We start from the raw sequence: 27,794 nt of genomic DNA, 5'->3' as shown, positions 1-27,794 counted from the left end.
TCGGGCTGTTGGCCCCACACGGTGCGGAGGAGCGGGAGGTGAACCCGAAAGCCCTCGTCCCGCGCTCTCTACAAGTCTCCCGCCTTCGCGGGTGTCGGGAGGGCCAGGCCGAGCCTCCGCGGAAGGACTTGTCCTTAGGTACCCCCTCAGCCAGGCTGTAAAGTCCCCCCTCAGCCCTCCCGGCAAACGTCCAAGCGCGGTCTGGAGACCCGTCTCCGGGCGCGTCGAGGAGGGACCCCGGGGTCTCAGCTTAGCTGCGGGCGGGGAAGCTCCCGAGGCGGGTCTTACATCAGCCACCCCCACGCGCGATCTGAGGGCGGGAGTAAGTCACTCCCGTCCACCCGGCTGCGCTTTTTCCCCCTAGCCTCCGCCTCTCCCCGCCCCGTCCTTGGTGCACCGCGGCCGCCGAGCCGAGCGGCGCCGCGCGGGGCCGAGTCGAGCCGAGCAGCCACCCGCGACGCGTCGCCGGTTTAAGCGCAGTGCGGGGCCGCGGCCGGGGGCGGCGGTAGTGAGAACAGCGCTGCGCTCCAGCCCCCTTTTCCCTCCATGGTTTCTCTCCGCTCCCGTGAGTAACTTGGCTCCGGGGGCTCCGCTCGCCTGCCCGCACGCCGCCCACCGCCCGGGACCGCGCCGCCGGCCTCTGCTACTAGCAGAACCCTTCTGACGGCCCTCGCTGCGCAGGCTGGGACGCCTCTCCCCCCTCCGCCACCGCCGCGGAAAGTTAAGTTTGGAGAGGGGGGAAGAGAGAAACATGGACATGAAGAGGAGGATCCACCTGGAGCTGAGGAACCGGACCCCGGCAGCTGTAAGCAGAGCCCCCTTCGGGCGCCCTCTCCCCCGATGACTTGCATGTTATGGTGGCCACCTGCGGGGCCCCGACCGCGGGTTCGCCGGCCCGGCGCGGGGAAGAGCGCAGCTCGCGGGCTCGGACTGGGAAGGCGGGCGAGCGCGGAGGGGGGAGCGAGCGCGCGGGGATTAACTCTTTGGCGCCCACGGGCCCCCGCGGCCGTCCGGGGAAGGCGGTGGGGTGGGGAAAGCAAACTTTGAGCTCCTCACCCGCCGGGGTCCTTTCCCGGAGGAGCGCGTGTGCGTGTGGCCGGCGGCAAGGGAGGGAGGAGGGGGTTGTGTAACGCTGGGAGCCATGTTTGCAGCCTCCCGGGACGCGCGGCCGGGCGGAGGCCCGGCCTGCCGAGGAGCCGCGCGGCCAGCCCGGGCTGGGCCCATTGCGGGCCAGGCCGTGCTCCGCGCGCCCCGGGCCGGCCGGGGAAGGGGCTTGGGCGGGGTGGGGGGGCTCCTCCGGCCAGGCCTCGCGGTTGGCGCCGGCCCGGCTAGGGCAGGGGCCGAGGGGCGAATAGGGGGCTCTTGGCCTCTGAGGGGGACGGGAGGTCCCCTCGGGCGCTGGGGGGCTTGAGCGGGCATGGCTTGGCGCGCGCGGAGCGGGGGAGGGGCGAGCTCGGGCGGCGTCGGTGGCGCAACCGCCGCCCCTCCCCAGGCCAAGTTTGAAAAAAGGATGCGGTTCCCGCCATTTTTCAAGCCTAAAAATAAAACTTTCTCCGGCATTTCTCTCGCTCCCTTTTTGCCCCCCGGGCCTTCCCCAGTCCCGGCCTCCCAGGGCGGGCCTTGCTCAGCCCGGGGCCGCCGGTGTGGCGTAGGCGGCTTCTCCCTTCCCCCGTGCCGCCGCAGCGGAGCCCTGGGGCCCCTGCCTGAGAGGCTGGCCCCTCGGTGTGGGCGGGCGGCGGCGGCTCCTCGCGTCAGCCGGGGCGCGCCACAGGCCAACACAGCGCCATGTTGGCGAGCTCTCGTCTCCCTCCGCCGCGTGAGCCGGCCTGCTGGCTCGGCCAGCCGGGCCCTGCCCGTCCGCACCGGCGGTGGCTGTGGGCCGCCGCTACCCGGGCCGAGCCTGCGGCTTGTATGGTGCCCGCCTCGCCAGGACTTGGCTCGCTCTGGCTGGAGCCGCGCGCTCCGGCCGCCGCCGACTCATCTCTTGGGCGCGCTGCCGTCTCCCTCCCCCTTTCTTAAAAGGGCAACGCCAGGCGACCGCCTCCGCCCTGGTCGAGCGTCGGGGGCACGGGCGGGCCTCGGCTGGGCTCGCGGGCCGGGCGGCCTCTGTCCTCGCACGTGCTCCAGGGCCGCCGACCCAGGCCGGCACTCGCCCGCCGCGGCTGCGTGAGCGGCGGGTGGACGTTTAAGAATCGGCTTTCTTTTCTCCCCTGGCCCTCCCCGCGAACTAGAGCGCCTTCCCGTGGCCGGGCGCGGGGCCATGTTTCCTGGCCCCCGCGCGGGGAGGCCGTGCCTCTGCCAGACCCCTTCTTCGGGTGAGTGGCGTCTTTTGGCCCTGGGGCAGCCGATGCTGGCGATGGGCGCGTTTCGTGCAGTCAGGGAGCTATGGGTAACAAGTTGCCAACTTGTGGGAATTCGTCAACCGGCTTTCCCTTGTGTGCATGAGGTTTTGAATTCCTGAGGTCTTCACAAATGAGGTGCCGGGTCGCTGCACCTCGTAGCCTCCCCGTTTGTCCCTGAGGACCTCGGGGGGTGGGCGTCTCGACTCGGTGCTCTGGGTTTTTAAGGTTGAGGTTTGACCTCAGTGGTCCCTTCGGTCCATCAGTCAGACATTTTGTGTCGGCCACGTGCTAGTATATTGAACCGTTAAGCTTCTTCATACTGTAAACCTTGTAGAGTTGTGATCTCATTTTGAGGAGTTGTTAATTTAAGACGTCTGAATTATTACTGCGTAGTTCCAAATGAGGAGAATGTGGAGGAATTAGATTTAGCCAAATTTTCCAAAAGAAAAGTACACATGGGTCTTCAAAGTGCCTTAAAATCTGGAATTTGAGTTCTTTGAGGGTGCATAAAGTACTCTTAAAATACTCAGCTAAGAGCACTGTTGCTCCTTCTGGGAAGTACAGCTGGGCTAGTTGTATGTGGAATTTGTTCTTATATGAAATAACTAATATATTGCTTTTTAAGAACATATATATGTGCAACCGTTAATTTTTCAAGAAATCAGCTTAAGCCTTGCCCTTTTGCCCAAAACAGGCTAGAGTCGTGAGGCTATTTAACTTATACTGAAAGGTCAGTTTGTCAGTTGCAGTATTCACATATCAGGAACTCAAAAGCCACAGGTGACTAGTGGCTACTGTATTGGGCTGCACTCTCCTACTGTAATCCACTGGTTTTTGTTTTTTAATATATGACCTTTTTAAAAATATATATCTTGACTTTTTTTTTAATTTATTTATTTATTTTTGGCTGTGTTGGGTCTTCGTTTCTGTGCGAGGGCTTTCTCTAGTTGCGGCAAGCGGGGGCCACTCTTCATCACGGTGCGCGGGCCTCTCACTATCGCGGCCTCTCTTGTTGTGGAGCACAGGCTCCAGACACGCAGGCTCAGTAGTTGTGGCTCATGGGCCTAGTTGCTCCGTGGCATGTGGGATTTTCCCAGACCAGGGCTCGAAACCATGTCCCCTGCTTTGGCTGGCAGATTTTCAACCACTGCGCCACCAGGGAAGCCCTAGACTTTTTAAAAAATTAATCTATTTTTGGCTGTGTTGGGTCTTCCTTGCTGCACGCGGGTTTTCTCTACTTGCTGGGGTGGGGGGTCTACTCTTTGTTGCGGTGTGCAGGCCTCTAGCTGTGGTGGCCTTTCCCGTTGTGGAGCACAGGCTCTAGGCATGCAGGCTTCAGCAGTTGTGGCTCGCTGGCTCAGTAGTTGTGGTGCATGGGCTTAGTTGCTCCGTGGCATGTGGGATCTTCCCAGACCTGGGCTCGCACCTGTGTCCCCTGCATTGGCAGGCGAATTTCTAACCACACTGCCACCAGAGAAGTCCGTAATCCACTGGTTTTATTAAATAAATATTTGAGTACCAACAGTATGGCAGGGCCTGGAAAAGCAGTGTGAACACGCAGAGAGCAGCCCCTTCCGTCCTGAAGCCTCAGAACCTGGTGGTGCCGTTGCACTGTGCAAGTAAGGGGGCCTTGGGAGAGTGTCGTGGGAGCCAGCCAGGATTGTGGGGTAAAGAATGGCTCACCTTGGGCTTCCCTGGTGGCGCAGTGGTTGAGGGTCCACCTGCCGATGCGGGGGACGTGGGTTCGTGCCCCGGTCCAGGAGGATCCGACATGCCGCAGAGTGGCTGGGCCCGTGAGCCATGGCCGCTGAGCCTGCGCATCCGGAGCCTGTGCTCCTCAACGGGAGAGGCCACAACAGTGAGAGGCCTGCGTACCGCAAAAAAAAAAAAAAAAAAAAGGAATGGCTCCCCTAGGAACTCTTACAGGGAGACTGAGTAGGAGTTAGGTTCTTAAGAGGGGAAAGCTTTGACCTTAAACTGAAGGCTTTGGGGGGTGAGGGGAAGCTGTAGGAAATTTTAAAATAAGAGTTTAAAAATGTTTTGCACAAAAGCATCATCTTTAAGGTAAGTGAGAAGTTCCAAGATGATTCTAAGTCAGCTAGTCACATGGCTCCATATGTTGTGGAGCCAACTGTTAAAGAGTAGCCTTGACCTCTGGAATCCTGCAGACTCTTGTTATTTGGGGAAAGAAGAAGAACCCTGTCTTTATTGAATGTATTGGTATAATGACAGGAGGCTCTTAAATGCTCAGCACAGTGTATTCCTTGGTTGACCTTGATGTCATCAAGTGAGCTTTAAGACTGTTTGAGGAGGGTAAGTGGAGGCTTGATCATCAGTGTTTTTGTTTAAAGACCAGATGGGCTTTTTTTTCTTCAATGGAATTTTTTTTAATAAATTTATTTATTTTTGGCTGTGTTGGGTTTTCGTTGCTGCACGCGGGCTTTCTCTAGTTGCAGCGAGCGAGGGCTACTCTTCGTTGCGGTGCGCGGGCTTCTCATTGCGGTGGCTTCTCTTGTTGTGGAGCACGGGCTCTAGGCACACGGCCTTCAGTAGTTGTGGCACACGGGCTCAGTAGTTGTGGTGCACGGGCTTAGTTGCTCCGCGCCATGTGGGATCTTCCTGGACCAGGGCTCGAACCCGTGTCCTCTACATTGGCAGGTGGATTCTTAACCACTGAACCACCAGGGAAATCCCCAGATGGACTTTTATTGTGAGTGTGGCTTTTTCGTTTTTATTTTATTTGGGGGTTTGAAGAAGACCCTGGTAACACTTTACTTCTTGTGTTCTTTAGCCAAAGTACATGAGACAGACCAAGATAATAGGTTCCATTTCACCTGTTATAAACCGGTATGCTCATTTCCCTAAGGGGGTGACTTATAAAGAACTATAATAATTCAGTTTTTTCTTAGTCTAAAGCACCTCTTTATATCAGAGGTTTGTTCTCATAGTGGAAAAAATGGCTTAAGATGGCATTTTAAAATAATCTTCAAAAAGAACAGTGATCACTGTTTTTAAATATAGGCAAGGATAGGAAATACTTTATACAAAACATTATTGGTGTTGTCAGTTATTTCACTGAGAGGAAATTGTATAGTACTAGAACATACCATGTATACCACAGAAATTGGTGGTGTTGTCAGATGTGAGAAGAGACATGCAGTAGCGAGATATAGATATTATCTATATCTAAATTTGTAATTTAGATATATTCCAGAATTTGAGAAAATATGTGTTCTTTATGTGAGGCCCTGATCTTTCTATTATGCCAAACATGCCACTGATACGAGCACCTCATTAACTGTGAATCTAGGGGTATCTAGCCTTGATGTTAGCTCTGTTCCAGTCTTGTGTTCAAAGTTAGAAAGTCATGCAGTTCCTGTGGTTTACAATCAATGCCCCTGTGGAACACTGGTGGGCTGTATGCTAGACTGAGACATTTCATATCCCACAAATAAGAGTAGTTTTTCCTTAGTCCCAATTTACTAAAAAAAATTACTTTTAAAAATAAATAACGTGAGGGGACTTCCCTGGCGTTCCAGTGGTTAACGCTTCACTGCCCCAATGCATGGGGCACGGGTTTGATCCCTGACTGGGGAACTAAGATCCCACATGCCGCATGGTACAGCCTTAAAAAAAAAAAAAGGAAAAAAAAGACAACGTGAGAAGAACCTTTCCCCCAACTTTTGGCATTTATTGTTTTGTCTGTTGTAATGTGATTTTGAGCTCCGTGGAATATTCTAATTGGTTGCATAGCAGCTAATTGGGTTCTTTTCCTTGTATAAGGAATACAGTCTTCATTGAAGAAAAATTTGATACAGATAAGCTAAAAAAAATAGTAGATATAGATAAGGAAAAATTTAAGAACTCAGAAATCTCATACACACCCATCCTACCATCTAGACATTCTGGTGTATAGTCCACGAGAATGTTTTTTTCTAAACTCAGATCATGCTATTAATGCATATAATATCTTGTTAAAATATAGTAAACATCTTTATCTTTCTCTGGCACAGTTTATTATTTTACAGCCTCATTGTTAACGTCTGCATAGGTCATAATTTTTTTTTTTTTTTGCGGTACTCGGGCCTCTCACTGTTGTGGCCTCTCCCATTGCAGAGCACAGGCGCCGGACGCGCAGGCTCAGCGGCCATGGCTCACGGGCCCAGCCGCTCCACGGCATGTGAGATCTTCCCGGACCGAGGCACAAACCTGTGTCCCCTGCATTAGCAGGCGGACTCTCAACCACTGTGCCACCAGGGAAGCCCTGCATAGGCCATAATTTAACCATCCCCATTAGGTGGTTAGAAGGTTTTTTACTGTTTTAAGTAGTATTGAAATGAACATTTTGTAATGTGAATCTCTGTCAAATTGCTTTCTAGAATGGTTCTCCCCACCAGTAGGGTATGAGTGTTTCCTTTCTTCATACCAACAGTTCTGCCATCCAAACACATTTGAGAACTGCTAATGTTCTATTCTACTGTCATTTTGCAAACATTATTTTAAAATAATAGTAAGGTGGAAGGTTTGAAGACTGGTTAACTCAGAAAGAGTTACTTTCTACATTTTTGGACATATTTCCACATATTTCGCTTACTATAATAATCATGTATTTTCTAACAAAAAAATTGATAACTCAATGATTTTTAATCCTCTGTATCTTCTTTTCCCCTCTTATAACAATTATAATTGATGATTGGGGAAGGTCACTCAACCAGTTATGGAAAATTTATTTTCTTTTTTTTTAAAGAGTAGCTAGGGGGGCTTCCCTGGTGGCGCAGTGGTTAAGACTCGCCTGCCAATGCAGGAGACACGGGTTCGAGCCCTGGTCCAGGAAGACCCCACATGCCACAGAGCAGCTAAGCCCATGTGCCACAACTATTGAGCCTAAGCTCTAGAGCCCACGTGCCACAACTGCTGAAGCCCATGTGCCTAGAGCCCTGCTCCGCAACAAGAGAAGCCACTTCAATGAGAAGCCCGCGCACCGCAACAGAGTAGCCTCTGCTCACCACAACTAGAGAAAGCCCGCGTGTAGCAACGAAAACCCAGAGCAGCCAAAAATAAATAAATTTAAAAAGAGTAGCTAGGGAAGTAGGAAATGAGAGCAAGTTGGAGAGGATGAAAGGAAAATTCCTTGATCTCCTATGGGGCTCCTAGCCCCAATCCCTGTAACTTGGTTGCAATATATTTCAAAATTTGCATTGAAAAACTAGAGTATCAGCTTTGCTGATAACTATCAAAAACAAAAGTTGAATAGGAAACAGTTTGGATTTTTGTCTTTAGCTCTTAAGTGTTTACCTTAAATTAACGTTTGAGAAAAAACTAGTTTAGTTGGAAGATGAGGAATGAAGAAGAGTGAATTTGGCCCCCAAAGTTAAGTTATCTTTCTTCAATCAGAAAGCCTGGTAACTCTGCCTTGGATCAAATAGCTCCCTGAGTTGTGCCCACAAATGTACAAGTGCCTGCCCAACCTTCCCTCCTGGGAGGATTTGGGACATAAGGAGGAAAAACTAGGGCTGCTTTTTCTTGATTAGAGCCTCCCATTTATTCTGGGTCTAGATTGGGATGCCATGGCATTGTATGTCCCCCACCCCATGTACCTTCCTTTGTAAGGCAGTCTGGATCCCTTCACCCTCAAGAAGGAATTGGGGGAGAGGGGAGGCTTAGTTATCTCAAGTGCTGCTGACACAATGCCTGAGAGCAGACACCTTTTCACCAGGGTCCTGTTTAGAACTTTAGACTGGCTAGAATGCTGCTTATGGCAGGCTTTCCAGACCTGTCATCCTTGGGCACAGCCCTAAGTGGACCCTCCTTTGGTCTCTGCTTTCTGCAGTAATTTCTCACTCTGCTCTGTGCTTGTTTGTGGCTCATCTTCTTACTGTGCCTCTGGAACTTTGTTCTGGGGTTAGCCCATTTCTTTACTACGTGCTTAGCCTTCCTGGAAAAGTCTAGGGACATGATTTCACTGCTGAGCCATACAGCCCAGCCCTTCCCTGTACTCACCCCAATACATTCTGTTGCCTCCTACTCAAGGAGAAAATTAAAGGTCTCAGGTGTGCGTTCCCTGAATTCTCACTCTCCCACTTACAAACTTACCTGCACCTGTACCCATCCTAGCCATCTCTTCTCCATGAAAGAGCTGCCCCATCCTCAATAAGAGTAGAATAACATCTCATTTTTAAATATGTATCTTTTATAATTTGTTGTTGTTGAATGATTTTTTTGTTTACTGATGATTTATATTTTTATGGCTTGTCTGCTTTTTTGTCATTTCTCTTGAGGTGTTTGTTTTTTTCCTCACTTAGGGTAAAAACAGTATCCTCAAGAAAAAGATAACTATATGCAAATACCTAGAATTTCCATATGTCAAGAAAGGTCACCAAAAAAGTGTTAAGAGGGATTGGTTGCCGTTTTAAATAAAGAACTCAAAACTCAGAGACTCTAACGTTTATATTTTTTTTCACCTAGCAATAGATTGTGAGGAAACAATCCTTATTACAAAAGAAATTTCACATAAAAAGATAGCATGACATTATATATAATAAACTTGGAAACATGTTCAATAGGGAGGATTGTAATTTATGGTGCATCCATACACTTTAATTTCTTTAGCCATTAAAAAATATTTATAATTGTTAAAATATGCTAAGTAATATTGTTTCATCTTGCTGTGTTTAAAATATACAAAGACTGAAAAAAAAAACCCAAAGTATTAAGTGACAAACAGCAATATGCTTTAAGCAGCATTAATGTGATTATGCTTAAGATCAGAAAGTAGGTTCTCTTCATACCCAGGTTTCCTCTGTTTCATCATCTGCTCATTCCCCTACAATCCGGACACAAACCCCAATGCCACTTTTTCTGCATTTGACAGTTGTGAAGGCTCCTTCTCATACTGAGGTATGGTGGTAACTAAAATAGACATGACCCTGCCATCATGAAGCTTGACGAAATTTCAAGGCTAGCAGTGACCTTTTTAAAAAATTATTTTATTTTTAATATTTATTTCTTTATTTGACCCCGCTAGGTCTTAGTTGTGTCATGGGGGATCTAGTTCCCTGACCAGGGATGGAACCTGGGCTCCCTGCATTGGGAGCGTGGAGCCTTAGTCACTGGACCACCAGCGAAGTCCCTAGGAGTGACCTTTTTTTTAACCTTTATTTTTTTTAATAGATTAATCTCATCATAGAAATGTTAAATAAGGTTATGGAAAAGTCCCCCAGCCAGTCACTTTCTCTCCCTGAGAAGAATATAAGAAAGTGAATGTGTGATATGTGACATAAATGAAAACATTTTATACATTTTGTGCCTTTTTCATCATACACTGTATCCTGGAAGTGAGTCCTTTGTTGATGGACAGTTGTATTGTTATCTAATTTTTTTCAATCCTTTTTTCCCCCCCCCTCAGTAACTTCTTATGCCTTATTTCATAAACCTTTCTGGGTGTTTGAAACTAATGCTTCACCTTCGGGTACTACTGATTCTTCTCAAGTCACCTTTGCAGGATCCCCCAGGTTCCATCCTTGGTTCTCTTCCTAGGAATTCCATCTTTTCACTGCTGTCTCTACCCTGATGACTTCCAAATCAGAACTTAAAACTAGAACTCCCATGAACACCAGACCCTCACGTCCAGCTGCCTGGGGATGCTTTCACCTGGACTTCTCAAGAGAACTTTAAACTTGGTATTATTTGTGGTATTCATTATATACCTGCTCCCCCCCTACCCCGACCCCATCCCCAAAGCTGTTCCTTCCTATTTCCATCCAGCTACGTAGTTCCCATTTCTTTAAACCAGAACCTCAATTCCTCTCCATCATCTTTCATACTCAGCAGTTAGATTTGCAGATTTGGACCACTTTAACATCTTTTTTTCCCTCCCAATTTCTCCTTGATTCCTATTCGGCTATTTGGTTCAGCAGACTTGTTCTAACTCTTTGATGACTCTAGTTAAAGCAGAATTTTACCAGTTGAGAGAAATGTCCAAGAGGTACACCCGTGGGCTGGGAGGCAAAATGGCTATCTAAATTCCTCCTTACTTGGCTTTTGGCATATTGGTGTCATTCTGTATAACGTTTTTGGATCCTCTGTCAGATATAGTCATAGAAAACCCCCCAAATCAAATAGAAACATTTATTTGTAGTGCAGTATACTACTTAGGTTGGTGGGGGATTACAGTTGACCTTTTTTTAAAAAAAAATGATTTGCTGGTTTTACTCTTTTTAATAAATGTATTTATTTTTTATTTATTTATTTTTGGCTGTGTTGGGTCTTTGTTGCAGCGCCTGGGCTTTCTCTAGTTGCGGCAATGGGGGCTACTCTTTGTTGCAGTGTGCAGGCTTACCATTGTGGTGGCTTCTTTGGTTGCGGGGCACGGGCTCTAGGCGCATGGGCTTCAGTAGTTGTGGCACGCAGGCTCAGTAGTTGTGGCTCACAGGCTTTAGAGCACAGGCTCAGTAGTTGTGGTGCATGGGCTTAATTGCTCCGTGGCATGTGGGATCTTCCTGGACCAGGGATCGAACCCGTGTCCCCTGCGTCGGCAGGTGGATTCCCAACCACTGTGCAACCAAGGGAAGGCCTACTTTTTTTTTTTTTAATACAAAAGAAATACATGCTTGTAGAATACTTAGTACAGATAGGAATAAAGTAAATAGCAAAGGTCTTTGTCATTCTCCTGCAGCCTTTCCCAGTATTCACTATGCCCCAAGCACTACTTTCTATAACAGTTCTACTTCACAGATGAGGAAACTGAGGCACAGATAGGTTAAGTGACTTGCCTAAGGTCACACAGGTTGTGAGTGGCAAAGCCAGAATTCAACCCTAAGCATCTGTCTCTGGAGCCCAGCTCTCCTCAGTCTACCTTGTTTTCAGATATGCTAATTTTCATCAGAAGAGGAAAGAATGTCCGAGGTAGCTAGAGAAAAGTGGAAGGAAGGGAAGAAAGAAACAAAAGATATAATGGGCCTGTATGCATCCTGAAAGCAAGGCTTCTGAAGAGGAAGTAGAGTAGTGAGAAGTAGTGAAGAAGCGAGCAAGAAGTTGTGGTGGTGTGGGTGTCACAGACTCTAAATCAGTTTCCTTCTCTGTAACTGAGGGAAGGGTATGGTGGTACAAAGAAAAATGAGTAAATTCTCCATAAATGTTAGCAATTGCTAGAGTAGTATCCTTGGATTTTGTATGAGAGAATAAAGATACTACTAGCCCCTATTTTCATTTTAGAACTGTCAGCATCTCTTCATACATGCTTGATTAATGCTATTAAACGTGTTAGATTCACTGCAAGAATGCCTTTGGCAGTTAAAACTAATTTGCATCAGTGTAAATTTATCAAAATGTGTTTAAAACTTGCAAGTTTCAGAGTCAACCACAGAGCAAGAATGGCAGTAGGGATTATCACGGTAGATATTCACACAGTAGACTTTATTAAATAATCAGTATTCACAGTCTTCAGATGTGATACCTTTGGATGGATTTGAATTCTGAATTTCAGGACCTCCAAATAAGGAGATTTTGTTGCCTGAAAAAGGAACCTAATATCTAACAGTTCTCTCCCCTAGAAATACTTTCTTACATGTAACACAAAATGATCTTTGTTTTGAATTAAGGCCTCTTGCATCTTGATCTTTTCCTAGTGTTAGAATAATCTTAGTAAAGATTAATAAGACCAAAAGTAAAAATGTATAGTCCAGAAACCTGTAGCCACAATCTCTTAGTGACCTTGATGGGAAAAGTGAAGCTTTCCTCTTTTCCTTGTGTCAGTCTCCCGGGCCTTGAGGAAGACTCGGCCTAAAGGGGTTGTAGGGGTTGTGGACTCAGCCTAAAGAGGTTGCAGGGGTTGTGGTGGGGTATCTTCACTCCACATTTGTAGTTAAAGCTGCCCCTTGCGGAAGAGACTTGGGAAAAGGAATAAGGGGGGTATCATTTCTTCACTTACCTTGTAAGAACTGTAGTTTCTGTCTCTGGAAAATAAAGGGTTTAAATCTTTATTTGTATCATGGTGTGACATTCCACCCTTGATATCTATTAGAATATTGTTACTAAAGGCTTAATCATTTTTCATTTATTTATAACTGTGACCTAGGTCTAAGTTGAGGCTGCCACTATATGTGGGTGGTTTGGTGGGTATTTATGATTGGAGTTTTTGCATTGTTTTCTGCATGTTTTTTAAAGCTTTTCTTCCCCACTTTGTCACCCACAGGTTCGAGAACTTGTCCTGGACAATTGCAAATCAAATGATGGGAAAATTGAGGGCCTAACAGCTGAATTTGTGAACTTAGAGTTCCTCAGTTTAATAAATGTAGGCTTGATTTCAGTTTCAAATCTCCCCAAACTACCTAAATTGAAAAAGGTAAGTGCTTTTTCTTTAACAGTAGAAGAGAGAACCATCCTGCGGAAGGGAAAAATATATGATTCTATCTGTAAGGAAGCGTTTAGTGTAGCAGAAAGCATATGGCCTTTGGAACTGGGCAGATCTGGGATTGAATTCCAGCTCTAACGTTTCCCTGATGGGTAAATCTTCCTCAGGTTACTTAATTTCTCTAAGACTCAGTTTCCTCATCTGTAAACTTGTAATACCACCTGACCTTGCAGAATTGCTGTGATGTTTGGAAATAATACATGTTGGGTGCTGAATAAATAGTAGTTATGAAGAATAATTACTTTGTGAATAACTTATTACTTGTTATGAATCTGTTGCTATGATGTTAACTCATTGTTCTTAGTATGCTCTGGTTTAAGAACCACAGGTGCCTCCCATTCTCCGTGTTTTATGTTAAGGGAGAATTGAAGTATAGACCTTTCAAATTTGTAGTCTATGTTATTTCAAACCCATTATGTAATTCTTAATGACTAGGAAGTTTAAAATGTGTTGTGATTGACTGCAAGAGTTCATTTTAACAAAACTGCTGTACTTCCCTATCCTAGTTGACGGCCCATTGTTAGGGCTTTATTGGTCTAATTATAAACCAATCGCTATCCCCCCTAACAACCCCCCCCAAAAAAAACAACAAACAAAAAAACCTCAAGAAAAATGTTTTTTTCATGTCCTTGCACGTTGCCCTGTCACAAAGCCCCAGAATGTCAGAACTGGAAGAAACTTAGATCTTCTAGCCTTGTTTTACAGGCACAGCAGTAGACCCAGAAAATACAGAAAGGTACAGTAATTTGCCTAAAGCCACCCACAGAAGTGGTTAGTACTGGAACCAAAGCTAGAACCCATATCTTCCTGTTTGCTAATCCAGTATCTTTTCCATTACATACGAAAATGTTTGTGGTCATGGCAGTGTTGCAGAATTCTCCACTGTTTACCTAATCTCTTTATTAGGGAGTTTAAGTTGAACCTTCATCTAAAAAAGATACACATAGAAAACAAATCAAATTGAGGCAAAGGACAAGTAGGCTGTTCCTGTAACTTGCTTGCTTGAATTCTGAGAGGGACTTGTTTTTTGGTTAAGTACATGAATTAAAATCCAGAAGTGCTTTTTATTTATTTGCCCTTTTTAGGTAATAAATGCTCAGGAAGTCCTCATAAGTTTCAGGGCAACCCTCCTGTCAGAAAGAATTCTGTTATGATTAAATTTGTAAATTTTTTTTCTTTTTTCTGACAGTCATTTCCTTTAGAGGTTCAAGTGTAATCCTTTTATGTTTGCATAGTTTATTGTGACATTGGAAGCTCTGATAAGCCTATAAAAAACTGATGGCTTTTTAGCCTGTATCTACATAAACTTGATGCTAGCAGGTCCCTACTGTGTGTTTTGTGTTCTGTTCTGCTTTTCTAGCATCCTGGTACATTTTCCTGAATTACCATGGTCTGTGTACTATCACACTTATTCAGAAAGTCAGTGTATCAGTGTATCAAATCCTTCTGAAGTCCTATTAATCACTTACCTTGTAGGGTCAGAGAGGGAGGAATAGAGATATCTGTAAACCAAACTTAAAGGCACATTGCGTGTTCTCACAGCTGATTTTCTTCCTACCCTAGAGCACAGATTGTTTTTTTTTTTTTAACAAGAAACAGGTTCTGAAAGAAATTTTGGTGTATAAATGTCGCAGGTTTCCTAAATTTACACATTGATTTCATTTCAAAATAAATATGCCACTAAATGCTTTGGCAGATTGCCTTGTTATCTCTACTCCCTAAGATACTCATGTTGAAAGGATGTGAATACTACATGTGTCGATATTCTAACCAACCAAGAGAAATTTTAGATATTTTACTGGACTGTCCCATCAGAAGGAAAAAAATGTATTGAAATGTTGCATTTTTCTCTTCTGAAATGCTTAATAACACCAAAGCAGCAGACTTACTGTTTTTTAAACTCATTCTTTCAACGAATATTTAAATTTTTAAAAGTTCCTCTATTCTGCATCATGTCCTTCATTTCATTGCATGCCAGACTAAATTGCATAAGTTGTCATGCTGTTCTAGGTACATAGCATAGCGGGGAGCACATTGAAGCTAGCCTGCCTGGCTTCAAATCATAGGTTCACCGATGTAACAGCTGTGTGATCTATGGGCACTTATATCGTCTCTTCATAGTTCATTTTTGTCATCTGTAAATGGGGGTAATAATTCTACCTACCCCATAGGGTGATTGTGAGATCAAATGAGTTCATGGATTTCTAGTGCTTTGAACAGTGCCTGAAGTACTGTGTAAGGGTTAGATACAGTTACCATTGTTGTTGGCAGTTAAAAGAGAATTGAAACTAGCTGTCTGGCTTTAGTTTTCTTCATCTGCAAAATGAAGAGTTTGAATTAGATGCTCTCAACCATCTTATTTTTCCAGGCTCCAATTTCTTTCACTCTAAGAGTCCAATATTCCTTGGTGAAGGCTCGTTCCTTCATTGGCATACCACTTGCTGTGCTACTTGACCTGCAGCTAAGAAATTAGAGTGGGTTCTTAAAAAGGCTAGTGCCAGGTTTGTGTAAGAAGTGTCCTCTGGGGAGTTGGTTTCGTCAGCCCTTTCGAAGCCGTTGCCCCAGTCCCTTTTTCCAAAGTCATGGAGCTTCTTTAAGGGCTTGTACCATTACTGTAGCCTTCAGAGCAACATCCCCTGGTGGCTTCCAGATGTAGAACTCCATGGCGAGCCAACACTGAACAGAACCAGATTAGGTTTCAAGTGGGCATTGTGAGCTTTGCTTGGCACACAGAATAGCTGCTTAGAATGCACAGACCATTTACCCTTCCTGGCAGGTATAGAGTATTACAACTTCTCAAAGAATTCTCATTTGCTTTGACCCACTTTTTAGGTTAGAAAATGTATTAGCTGATGTTAGGGGCCAGCAAACTGTTATAATTAGCAGCTGGTTAAGAAAATACAACTCTTCTAATCCTTACATGTCTCTCCTTCCCAGAAGTGTTCCTGGGATCTGCAAACTACTTATTTGGGTTTAATCAAACAAAATGAACACACCTGCCCTAATAAAAAATAGAGATCATTTGATCTTGGTGTTTGAGAACTGTATTCATTATTTATAACACTTCAATGATATGTGTTTCTCTGTGTGTATTTGTGTGCTGTGTGCATTTTCTCTTAACAGCTTGAGCTCAGTGACAATAGAATCTTTGGAGGTCTGGATATGTTAGCAGAAAAACTTCCAAATCTTACACATCTAAACTTAAGTGGAAATAAACTGAAAGATATCAGCACCCTGGAACCTTTGGTAAGTAATCAAGAATTTGAAAACCAGGACTTATTGGTCATTTTCATTTTCATATTTCTTTATTGTGAGGGAAATAATTGGAAATAATAATTGACTGAGAAAATGGTGGTTTTTTATAGTACTTCTTATAGAAAGAGTCCAGTTTTAAAGAATCAGGGCCTCTTTAGTTATACGTGTTCCTGTGACTTTGCTCTCCCTCCCTTATTATTGTGGTAGCTTCCTTCAAAGGGGAATTCTTTTCTTTTTTGTCCTTTTTAAATGTCATATATTAACTATAGCCTTAAACATTTATCTTAAAATTGTTTCCCCAGACTGGCCAGACTGTTCTATATTATACTTTTACAGAAAAGGCTGTTTATATTGGGTGACATATCTGATCTGTAGATGGAACAGGCCAAGGGCAGCTCCACTGAGTTTTAGGTCTTCTAATTCATGATCTTGTGTTGTAGCTGGATCACTGTTGCCTAAAGTTTTGCATGGGAACCCCCAGATTCTCCTCAGTCTTACATACTGGGATAAGCTATGGAAAGTTAAATGCCAGTTGGGTTATAGACTTGCTGTGTGACCTTGGGCAAATTGCTTCTTCTCTCTGGGCCTCAGTTTCCTCATTTATGAAGCAGGAAGGATAATAATCCCTGCTTAACTTACCTCACTTAGGAGTTCTGAGAATAAAATAAGGTAATGCACTTACTTTGCTTTGTAAGTTGGGAAGCTGTGTTAATGGGGGTCCAGTCTAGTGGAACTTGTAGTGACCAGAAAAGAGCTTCTGGAGGCAGGGATTAATGCAGGGTAGGGGTAGCCCCACAGCCTGTTCTCTTTGGCTGCCACCTGGAAATTCCTATTCCATTCAACAATTCAAGATTGTTAAACGACTTTTTTCCCCTAAATATGACATTCTATTCATAGAAGTAGAATTCTATTTTAATAAGGCTAATGAACTCAAACTTGTTTCATATCACCCAAAGAAGTTTGTGGCAGCTTTCTGGGTTTTTTTTTTTTTGTGTGTGTGTTGTACATAAAGTCAGTATTTCCATCTGACTTAACTTGCAAACATTAATTGGGAGAGGGGCTATACAGCAGATAGGAGCTGTCTTTCAGGATCCAGCACAGCAGAACCCAAGAGGATAAGGCATCCTTCTGCTATCTCTATCTTTTCTGATATCACAATATATTAAAATATTTGCACTTCATATCATTTGTACAGAATGTGCTGTTGATATTTCAAGAGAAGATAGAGTTAAATTATGACTCTTAATAAAGAGGATTTCCTGCTAAAACTATAGGGTCTTTTCCCTCCTAATAGTAATTGAGGGTCTGTTCCAATATAGATTTAGTCACTGTTTACCGAGTCCCTTTGTTTTTATGTTTCATTAAGTAGACCACATTTAGCTCATTTCTCATAAATGTTGCGAGCCTGTTGTTCACCTTTGCTCCATGAATTTCGTCCCCTTTTTTCTGTTACCAGTTCACTCAGATACTTGGGCTCCCTACTTTTTCACTAGTTCTGTTTTCCTCCAAATCAATCCCCATTTCCAATGTTTAAGCAAACATTTATTGCAGTTTGCTTTATTCAAGGATGTTAACATTTGCCCATGTATCCTCATGTAATGCAAAGAAGAGGGAATGTCCTCCTTTTAGAAATGAGGAAACCAAGTTTAATTACTCAGCAGCTGCAGAATAAATGGCGAGTAGGGATTCAAATCCAAGTCCATCCTTCTTTCCACTGCCCTTGGGACCTGTTCTTCTCTTTTTAACCTATAAATTTATCCCATACCCAAATTGACCTAAGCTGGGAGTTCCAAAAGGAGCACTAAATTAAGTGCTGATGGTCTCCCAGTCCCATGGGGCACTCTAAGCCTTTATTGTTTGTGTTAATGACAGGCTATCAATTTAGGGTCATTGGAAGCACAGGAACCCCTTCTCTCTAGAACAGAGCACCAGGCAGTACCTTTCCATGCTAAATCACTGGCCATTGCCTAATTCTCCTAGCAGCCTTAGTCTTCTTTGATGTTTCATCAGAAGCTTTTGTCAGTGTCCTAGCATTCAGAGGCAGAGCAGAAGCAGACATTGTGTGGGAGTTGTTCCTGACCTGGTCAGTGATTTATTAGGGCCCTTTGGTGGCTATGAAAGTCTCAATCCCCTGGGGCAATGAAGTATGAGAAAAATAATCATTATAATATTTACCATTTTTGGAGGATCTGCTATGTACCATACACTGTAGTGGTTGCTTTATGTATGTTATCCCATTAGTAATCCTCAACATTTCTATAAAATGGATAGAAATAGCATGGCCCTCATTTTACACATGAGGAAGCTGAGGCTTAGGAGAGGCTGAATCCCTTGTCCAGAGTCACACACTTGGCTAGGGAGTTGACAGAGCCACAGTGCCACACACCCAGGGCTGTCTGGGAAAGGCTGAGCTGCCATTCTCCTGAACTTTCTATTCAGATTCCTGGGGGCGCTAGGTGGGTCTCCTGACGTTATAACTTCAGGATAAATAAAACTGTAGGAGAAGGTGAAGGGGGGAAATGTTGGGTCCATTTTGACTTCTGAAAGTATTCTTCAGTGGGGAAAACACCATCCTCATCCTCATCAACCACATACATTTTGAACTCCGTCTACGTTGAGCCCAGTTCTTACAGTCAATGCAATGATTGTGAATGCCTCTGCTTACTACAGGGACATTAATCGAGAGACAAAGAAGGCATCAATTCAAACTTCCTTGGACACCTTTTTTAAGAGACCTGGGCCATCCAAACCATCCCCCAAAGCCCTTCTAAATTCTAAGAAGGCAAGCAAAATTATTGTTAATAAAATGTTTAATGTTTATTATGGCTAGCCTATTAGTTTTAGGCCAAATTTCTGAAATGGTAGAGTTGTGGGGTTTTTTTTTTGTTTTTTGTTTTTTAAGCAGTATTTACACATTACATTGGGATCCTGAATAATCTGTGTGTAGTGTATTTTGGGCCTTAAAGCACAATTTTACTGCTTTAAACAATTCTAGAGTCCTACAGTTATTGGGGATTTTGTTATTTGCTTTCACTTTGTTTTCTAGCATACTGTTTGGCATGTCCGAATTATTCATAATGGGTCCTTTCTGAAGAAGTAGCCAAAAATGTCACAGATTCAGAGTTGCAGAAACAGGAAAGCCTTGGAGGCCCTGTGTACTAGGCTAGTTGATAGAATTAGAAAACGGGCTTGGGGCACTTTTGAGCATTAAAGATCTGGAGTTGTATGTATTTTTGCACATCCATTCCTAGGAAATAATGTTGAACAGTAAATGGCTCATTCCTTTGAGTGAAGAATTTATACTGAGCCTCTGGGAAAGCTGCCTAAATATATTCATGGTTCTATCTTAGCTGGTATAGAGTCAACCTTTCTGTGAAGAGAAAAGAGTTCTACAGTTGTCTGGGGTGGTATTTCAGCATTTTTTTTCCTCTTTGTCAAGAAGTCATACCTGGGCTTCTGGGGGTCAGGGGCTGTCCAGTAGGGAACCTAATCTGAAAGCTACATGACAGAAAACCAGTTCTCCCTATGATCAGAAGGGCTGGGGACAGCTTTCTTAAGACCTCAGTGTACTGACTTACATAAGCACATTATTGGATCCACAAAACTCTTGGATCACTGTACCTTGGTGTTTTGAGGAGTACATTTGTCTGTTGCTGTAACACTGTTCTGTGTTCCATGCTTGGCTTCATGTTCCCAAGGGCTGTTCAGTGAGAATAAAACCAGTGTGGGAACCTCTTTGATCAGGAAGACGAAGATTTGTGAGTGCAGGGATCATCAACCCCTTCCTCTAAAGGACCAGATAATAGATCTTCTAGGCTTTGTAGGCCATGCAGTCTCTGTCACAACTACTCCACTTTGCCATTGTAGCATAAAAGAAGCCATACATAATACATAAACAAGTGAGTGTGGCTGTGTTCCAGTAAAACTTGGTTTACAACTATGGGAGGCAGGCCGGAGTGGGCCAGCCAGCTGTCATTTGCCAAGGCCTGCTTTAGAGCACAGATTTTCAAATGATTTTGTAACTCCCAAGAACTACACAGATACCTCAAGTCCTGCAGACAAGGTTTTGTTCCATCTTTGTTTCTTCCCAGGTCCTTGTGAATGTTGAAATAGATTTCCCAATAAAGCATCGAAGTCTTTAAACATCAACGTTTATTTTTTTACAACTTGCTTCATACAGAGATCCTCTCAGTAATTTTTTAGAGAATGGCAAACTTTTCTCTTGACTCAGAACCATTAAAAGTTAAATTTATGAAGCCGTATATCCATATGCCCCCCAAGCCCCTATTTTAAAAGGCACCAGGCCTCACAGTACTTCACATTTTGTGTTTACTGTTTATCGGTTTGCCCCCTCTTCTGCTCCCCATGAGGGTCTATTGTCACTTTCTGTTGCTGTCTCCTTACTTGCCTGTAATACTAACTCTGCCCTCCCAATCTCTTAATTCACCCTTAATCAAAACTTAATAGACCTGGTATTGAAATACTAGTACACTGATGTAATAACAAATGAAGATCTGAGTAGAATACGTGGACATTTTCCTATTCGCTTTGGCTGCTCAGAAAACTTCTTGGGCCAAGTTTTTAGATCTTAACTGTTTTAGATAGATGAAACGGAGGTTTCAAACAAAGGTATTACAACAAAACTTCAAGGTATGGTAAAATCAGAAGAATTTTACTTCAGAAAGTTCTGGTAATAGTGGCAATCTTTTCCCCCAAAATTAAAAAAGAAGAAAAGAGTGTAAAGTTTCTCTACTTGTGAAGTTTCAACTCTGAGTCCCCCTTCTTTTCCCCCAGCTTGCACTGACTCCTGTCTTCCCAGAAAATATCTGCATCACCACACTTTGTGCTTTACTAGGTTCTGTTCTCGAGTGTTTCCCATCTGTGTCCCCAAGTAGAAACGTCAAGGATCTTGATGTTGATTGATTTCATTGAAAATTTTTTTTCCCTTCCTATTCTACCACCCCAGAGCACTGAAGACTGACTGCTTGATAACCCAGCAAGTTCTTATTGGTCATTTGATTACTCAAACATTAAAACCTAGTTTTGAACCAAATTTGTTGAAGTCTCTGTTTTGTCTCATATTGTAAAAAGGTCCAGTTTTAATAAATATTTCAAATTCATATTTCTTAAGACTGTTCATACTGCCAAAAGAAAACAGTTCTCTGAGAGGATAGAGGTAGAAGGGAAGGACTAATTAAAAATCTAGTGACCTAATATAAAGGTTGCAAAGGACTTGAAATGTTTTCCTATGTACAAGGCTGAGTAGGTAGCAGCTAATTGAATTCAGAGCCTAGAATTTTACCTCTTTAGGAGATGGGTTTTGTTGCTTATGTTCCTTTGGTTTAGTAGGTATGTTTCTTGATCCTTTTCCTCAGAAAAAGTTGGAATGTCTGAAAAGCCTGGATCTGTTTAACTGTGAGGTTACGAACCTGAATGACTACCGAGAGAGTGTCTTCAAGCTCCTTCCCCAGCTGACCTACCTGGATGGCTATGACCGAGAGGATCGTGAAGCCCCTGACTCAGATGCCGAGGTGGATGGTGTGGATGAAGAAGAGGACGATGAAGGTGAGTGGGCACAAAGCAACGTGCAGTGAACTTAATTTCTGCTTTCCAAAGGTCCTGATTAGGCCACTGAATGCTCTTGCTATTGAGAAAAATAATTTATATCCATGCATGTAGGCGTTCTGTTAAATTTGAAACTCTTAGGGCATTGAAGTCTTCAAATGATCAAAATAGAAAATGGTTTGTTAGCTAATTAGTCTTGAATTTGGAGCCTAGAGATCATAGACTGCTTCAGTCCATTTTTTGAAGTACTTGTGGTTTATGGTTTACTAAAAGGACCATTGCCTCAGGTCTCCTGCCTTTCTCCTAGCTGTTTCCCTTTCTTGGCTAATGCCAGCTTATCCTTACCAACTCAGCTTTGTCAGCACTTCCAGGAAGCGTTTTATGATGCTGGAGACCTAGGTCCTTGTATGTGCCAGAGCATCCCCTCGCTTACCTCTTTCGTAGCACTTGTCACTCTGCTATTCTTGTCCCTTCCAACTATGCTATGATTACCTTCTTTTTTTTTTTTAATTAATTTATTTAGCCGCATCAGGTCTTAGTTGTGGCACGCAGGATCTTTCATTGTGGCATGCCAGCTCTCTAGCTGTGGCTTAGTTGTCCCGCGTCGCGTGGGATCTTAGTTCCCCGATCAGGGATCGAACCCTCGTCCCCCACGTTGGAAGGCGGGTTCTTAACCACTGGACCACCAGGGCAGTCCCTATGATTATCTTCTTATCTCTTTATTCACAGGGCCTAGCACTTGGTACATGTTTTTTACATTCAAATATAAATATATTTCCTGCTTTGATATATGACTATAGAGTTTTAAAAGGTAATGATTTGAAAGCACTATGTGTTGGATTCCATTTTTCATTAATAAAGGAAATAATTTCTAGCTATAACATGGAATTAGAATATACTTTTTATTTTTGACTTTTTTTTAATATATAAATTTATTTATTTTTGGCTGCATTGGGTCTTCGTTGCTGTGCGTGGGCTCTCTCTAGTTGAGGCGAGTGGGGGCCACTCTTCGCCGTGGAGCGCGGGCCTCGCATTGCGGTGGCCTCCCTCGTTGCGGAGCACGGGCTCTAGGCACGCAGGCTCAGCTGCTCCGCGGCATGTGGGATCTTCCTGGACCAGGCCTTGAACCCTTGTGCCCTGTGTTGGCAGGCAGATTCTTAACCACTGCGCCACCAGGGAAGCCCCTACCTGTTATCTTAAAGAATCTTTGTATATTTTCTACCCAAACTATCCCTCCTGATTAGCTTGTGCTTTCCTTGCACAGTGACTTGTTTACTCTGAGTCACTCTTAGGATAAAAGGTTTCTCACCTGAGTGGCTTAGAGGAAGCAGAGCTATGAGTGATCACATCAATCAGCATGAAGAAAACTTATTCTCCGAGAATTCCTGATGTTGCTAGAATTTGCAGCATTACTGTATTTAAAGTATTATTTTAAATATCTTTAAAGATGAAAGTTTATAAGACAGAAATGGTTAAGAAAAGTGGAGAACATCATCAGGCACCTTGGTTGCAGTTAGTGGGGTAGTACTCTGAAAGCATTTTACAGTTTTGTTTTGCAGCAGGTTTGAGACAAGGCAAAAAGAGATGGGATGTTAGATGGTAAAGTGGACGCTGAATAGGATGTTTCATCTTGTTCCAAATGTTTACATCACTTAGTCCCTTCATTGCTTGTTCTCAGTTTTTCTTAAAAACCAGTCTGATTGTCCATATTTAAGTCCACCTTAAATGGGTTGAGCAGCCACCCATGTGCAGGAGCCTGTAAAGAAAATTCCTTGGAGAGTGGAAGGCAGTTCTTGAGAGCAACATCAGTCAGGCAACAAGTATTTGAGAATTTCCTATGTGCCAGGCTTTTAAAACTATCTATAAACTAGACTAAAAATAGTTTTAAGAAAAAACAAACATGGTTCCTGTCCCTTGGAGCTTACTGTCTACTAAGAAGAGAAATGTTAAGTAATCATAACTAAATAACTAATCACAAGTGAGCAAAGTGTGTGGTAATGGAGAAGCACCAGGTGTGTGAGAGCATAGGAGCTGAGACTGGGGGTCTGGCAAGTTGGCCTGAGGAAGTGATGTTTAACTGAGACTCAAAGGTTGAGCCAGTGTTAGCCACACAGAAAAGAAAGGGAAGAGCATGTGGGGTCCGGAGGCAGGAGAGAGCACAGCGAGCTCCAGGACCTGGAGAGGTAAGAACTAGTTGATGAGAGGCCTGCACCAAATGGAGTAGAAACACAGGACACAAGTGCCTTTCAGCCTGCCTGGCTACCACCACTGCCCCCACCCCCATCCCCGTTATGGGGTTATTATGGGTGTTTCCCAGGTTCCTGATTTGCACAGCTGGTTTGTGCTGGTACCCTTACCCCAGAGGAAGTTGGTGGGTCTTTTTTGTTTTTTGTGTGTGTGTGTGACTTTTTACTATGGAGAATTTCAGACATAGACAAAGGTAGAAATAACAGTAAAACTAACTTTAACTTTCATGTTCCCATTACTGAGTTTCAGCTGTGGTCTGTTCACGCCTGATATTATTTTACAGACACACACACTCCCACCCACTTCTCCCCTTCCTTATTTTGAAGCAAATCCTAGGCATTGTATCATTTCATTGGTAAGTGTTGTAGTGTACACTTGGTCCGCCAGGACTCCTGGCCTCTGGATTTTATGGGGCTCAGGTCAAAGGGACTGAGCCTCAGCAGCTTGCAAGAAAGGAGGTGACTGTGGTTCGTGGTTTTCCCTGACATTGGTGTGGCCCAGCATTTGTCCTGTGGACCAACCCAAAGCTCCCCACCACCTGAGTAGGTGTACCTTGTGAGACACACAGGGTATTTGATGTATTCCTTTTGGACGGTTTTCAGAAGGAGAAGATGAGGACAAGGAGGAAGATGAGGATGGTGAGGAAGAAGAGTTTGATGATGAAGAGGATGAAGATGAAGACGAAGATGTAGAAGGGGAGGAGGATGAAGATGAAGTCAGTGGGGAGGTCAGTGCACCTCTTGTTGCCCTGCTTCCCATTTGTAATTGAAATAAAAGTGGATTGTTTAAAAAAGAAAAGTCTTCTGAAGAAATTAGTATGCTTGTAAATAGACTAATGGCAATCTGATTAATTTAGCTCTTGTCCCCCTTTTAGTAAATACTAAATAGAATACTTACTGAATGCTAACTAGGCAGTGCTTGGCTCTGCAGAGTAAGTTTTGACCCTTTAACTTTGGGAGGCAGCAGCAAGTTGAGTGTTCATTCAGTACAGTGAGGAAACTGGAAACATTGAGAACTGATGGGATGTCCTCCCCTTTGTTGTACTGAAGTGAAGGGTATGTTTACCAAGTCTGAACTTCTTGTATATCCAGCTTAATGCAGTAAATGCATTATGTACCTGCTGTGTTAAAGAGTTGAGGATGAAAAGTTGAAGAAAAATGTGGTCCTGCTCTGAAAGAGGCAGGTAGTCTAATTTATGGGACAGGCAGTAATAACAGTTATCTCTGAGGAGCTGAATACCATAGAAGGATAGGAGAAAGGAGTGACTTTGACCCTAAAGGGGACTTGTGAATACAGGCCAAGAAAATTAGACATCATCAAAAAAAAAAAAAAAAGTGTACTTTTGTAGTACAAATGTAAGGCTGAGCATTTGTATAATCTCAGAGGTGTCTAATGAAATTAAGTTTCTGAAAGAAGCTTTTTATAGGAAAGGGAATATGGAAGTCTTTGTCCAAACATGCTTTGAAGTTTTTAAAATTATTTCTGGAGTTACCCATCGTAAGTTGTATACTAATTAAAGATGTCTTTAATTAATGCTTACTTCTGAAAAGCAATTTTTAAAGAAAATTTTTAATTAAGCTCATTAATTTAAGAAAATCCAGCAGTTCTCACTATATTAAAGTAGATAAAAGTAACATTACAGTTTTCTCTTTGAATGAACTGTTAAATTTAATTGACAGTTCTTGTTTCTCTTCGTATTTCTTAACTTGGCAGAATTAATCTAATAATGATATGCTATTTACCATTCTTTAGGAAGAAGAATTTGGACATGATGGAGAAGTTGATGAAGATGAAGACGATGAGGATGAAGATGAGGATGAGGATGAAGGTGGGTTACTGCATGTACTTTGGTCCCTCTCAGTTAAAGATCAAGGGAAATGTCTGTTAATTTAGAATTTGAAATCACTGAGAAGAAAATAAAATGCCTTTGGCCCTGGTGGTCTTCAGAAGCACTTGTAAAGCCCCATTAGTGTGTGTGTACTGGTTCACCCACCTGCTCTACAGCAGTTAGTAGTGCCTGTATGAGGATGGGCGGCCCCGGCCTCAGTCCCCACATGTGTTTTTAGACCCCATCGTTTGTGTTACTGTTAGGCATGAGATTTCTGTGTTTGGAATTTTCTCATTAAAAAAAAATCTTAATTGGATTGTAATCTTTGCAGGGTAGATAAATAGCACCTTTCTAGTTTTTATTGGTGTTATTCCTTTCCCCACCACAACCAAAACCAGTGAAACATCTGTTTATTTATTAGAAAGTAGATTCTAACGCTTGTGTAAGTTTCAGAGTACTGGGTTGGTTGCTGTGCTTTCTGTTGGTTCATACTTTCTCAGCAGCATCTTCTCTCTGTGCAAGTCACAGGACTAAAATTACTTTGGATACAGCAATGATTAGGACCTGGTCTCTGCCTTCAGGGAGCTTTTTGGAACACAATTTAGTGCAGATTTAGCTAATTTCATTAAAGTAGCAGTGAGTTTTTACTAGTTGAAAAGACAGAACGACGTGTAGGTCTCTGTGTCTCAAATACTTAAGGAGTCTGAGAAATCTCTTTTTAGTTAATGTAAACTTGCAACAATTTGAGCCTTGCCATGTTCTAGGCTAAATACTTGTGCTATTTCATTTAATCCTCAGAATAACCCTATGGAGTCAGTGCCATTGTCCCCATTTTACAAATGAGGAAATAGGCTTAAAGAGCTCCAGAGTCCTTGCTATTTATTTTAATAACTGCTAATGTCTGATTTTGGTGACCAACAAGTGTAAGAAAAATAAACATTTGGTTAGACAGCAACTTAACTTGAGAAAACTGAGTTAACTTTGCTGTGATTTGAGGTGCTGCTGTGCATTTTACCCTTCTTGGTTCCGTGGCTACTGTTTATGTTTCTTAGAATTAAAACTTCTTAATTAACAACCTGTTGATTTGATCAAGCTTACATCATTTTTTATCTCCCAACCCTTAAAAAATGCATTGTTGTTACCTCTGTTAGCAATAATTAGGCAAAGTAAATGCCTTTCCAGTTGTCTCAAAATGAATTTTTATTATTGTACAGAAGAGGAAGAAAGCGGGAAAGGTGAAAAGAGGAAGAGAGAAACAGATGATGAAGGAGAAGATGATTAAGACCCCAAATAACCTGCAAAAAAAGAACTGTTCAGTATTGGTTGGACTGCTCACACGGATTTGGTAGCTGTTTAAAAAAAAAAAAAAAAAGTAGCTGTGATACAAACCCCAGGACACCCACCCACCCAAAGAGCCAAAGAATAGTTCCTGTGACATTCCGCCTTCCTCCATTTAGTCCCTCTTGGAAATCCACCACCAAGCTTGGGGACTTCACCCCAACAAAATTGTAAGCATTGTTAGGTTTTCGTGTAAGACTCTTGCTGTAGTGTGGATAGCTATGATTGGTGAGTCAACGGTCCGTGGCTGCCAGTTACACTGAGATTGTAACAGCATTTTTACTTTCTGTACAACAAAGAAGCTTTGTAAATAAAATCTTAACATTTTGGGTCTGTTTTTTCATGCTTTTCTTTTCTTTTTAATGAAAATTTTTTTACATTAGGACATTTTATGTGACAACTGCCAAAAAAGTATTTTTAAGAATTTAAGTGAAATAAACACATTCCTCTTTGGTAAAGCCTAGTTGTATGCTTACATTTGTAATTTAAGACTTTGATTGTAAGCCTGTGTTGAAACACACTAAAGAACTGGTTTCTTTGGTGTTTTTATATTAGTGGTTGTTGAGGGGAAATACACAAGTATGTAGGATCTTTGAGCATTTAACTCTAATCCTCATTCTTGATGACTGAGAGTAATGAGGTAGACTTTTGAAAAATAATGTGTGAAATTCAATGCTCTGGAGCCCCTGAAAGCCAGTAAAAATAATGCTAGATTCAAATAATAGATGAATTAAGTAAAGGAGGTAGTATAAAGGAGAAGGCCTTACTCTGAGTCCCAGGAGATCTGAATTCTAGTTCTGGCTCTGCC

At 43.2% G+C, this 27,794-nt stretch overlaps 1 protein-coding gene across 1 annotated transcript; it reads left to right on the top strand.

Moving 5' to 3' along the window:
- Positions 1-394: 394 nt before the first annotated feature.
- On the top strand, positions 395-27,323 carry ANP32B (acidic nuclear phosphoprotein 32 family member B). Its single transcript, XM_027105403.1, has 7 exons — positions 395-805; positions 12,535-12,684; positions 15,877-15,999; positions 21,384-21,573; positions 24,423-24,547; positions 25,573-25,648; positions 26,863-27,323. The coding sequence occupies exons 1-7, from the start codon at positions 752-754 to the stop codon at positions 26,928-26,930; spliced, it is 786 nt and encodes a 261-aa protein (XP_026961204.1). The 5' UTR covers positions 395-751; the 3' UTR covers positions 26,931-27,323.
- The last annotated feature ends 471 nt before the right edge of the window (positions 27,324-27,794 follow it).

The sequence above is a fragment of the Aethalodelphis obliquidens genome, unplaced genomic scaffold, assembly GCF_003676395.1.
Source record: "Aethalodelphis obliquidens isolate GAN/ISIS:26980383/991018 unplaced genomic scaffold, ASM367639v1 scaffold7, whole genome shotgun sequence".
Classification (NCBI taxonomy): domain Eukaryota; kingdom Metazoa; phylum Chordata; class Mammalia; order Artiodactyla; family Delphinidae; genus Aethalodelphis; species Aethalodelphis obliquidens.
This window is presented reverse-complemented; position numbering and strand designations above follow the sequence as displayed.

Bases quoted from the DNA above. Each gene is read 5' to 3' on its own strand.
- ANP32B (XM_027105403.1), top strand. From the start codon at position 752: ATGGACATGAAGAGGAGGATCCACCTGGAGCTGAGGAACCGGACCCCG. The intron at 806-12,534 runs GTAAGCAGAGCC...TGTCACCCACAG, and splicing joins GGAACCGGACCCCGGCAGCT to GTTCGAGAACTTGTCCTGGA. The intron at 25,649-26,862 runs GTGGGTTACTGC...ATTATTGTACAG, and splicing joins AGATGAGGATGAGGATGAAG to AAGAGGAAGAAAGCGGGAAA.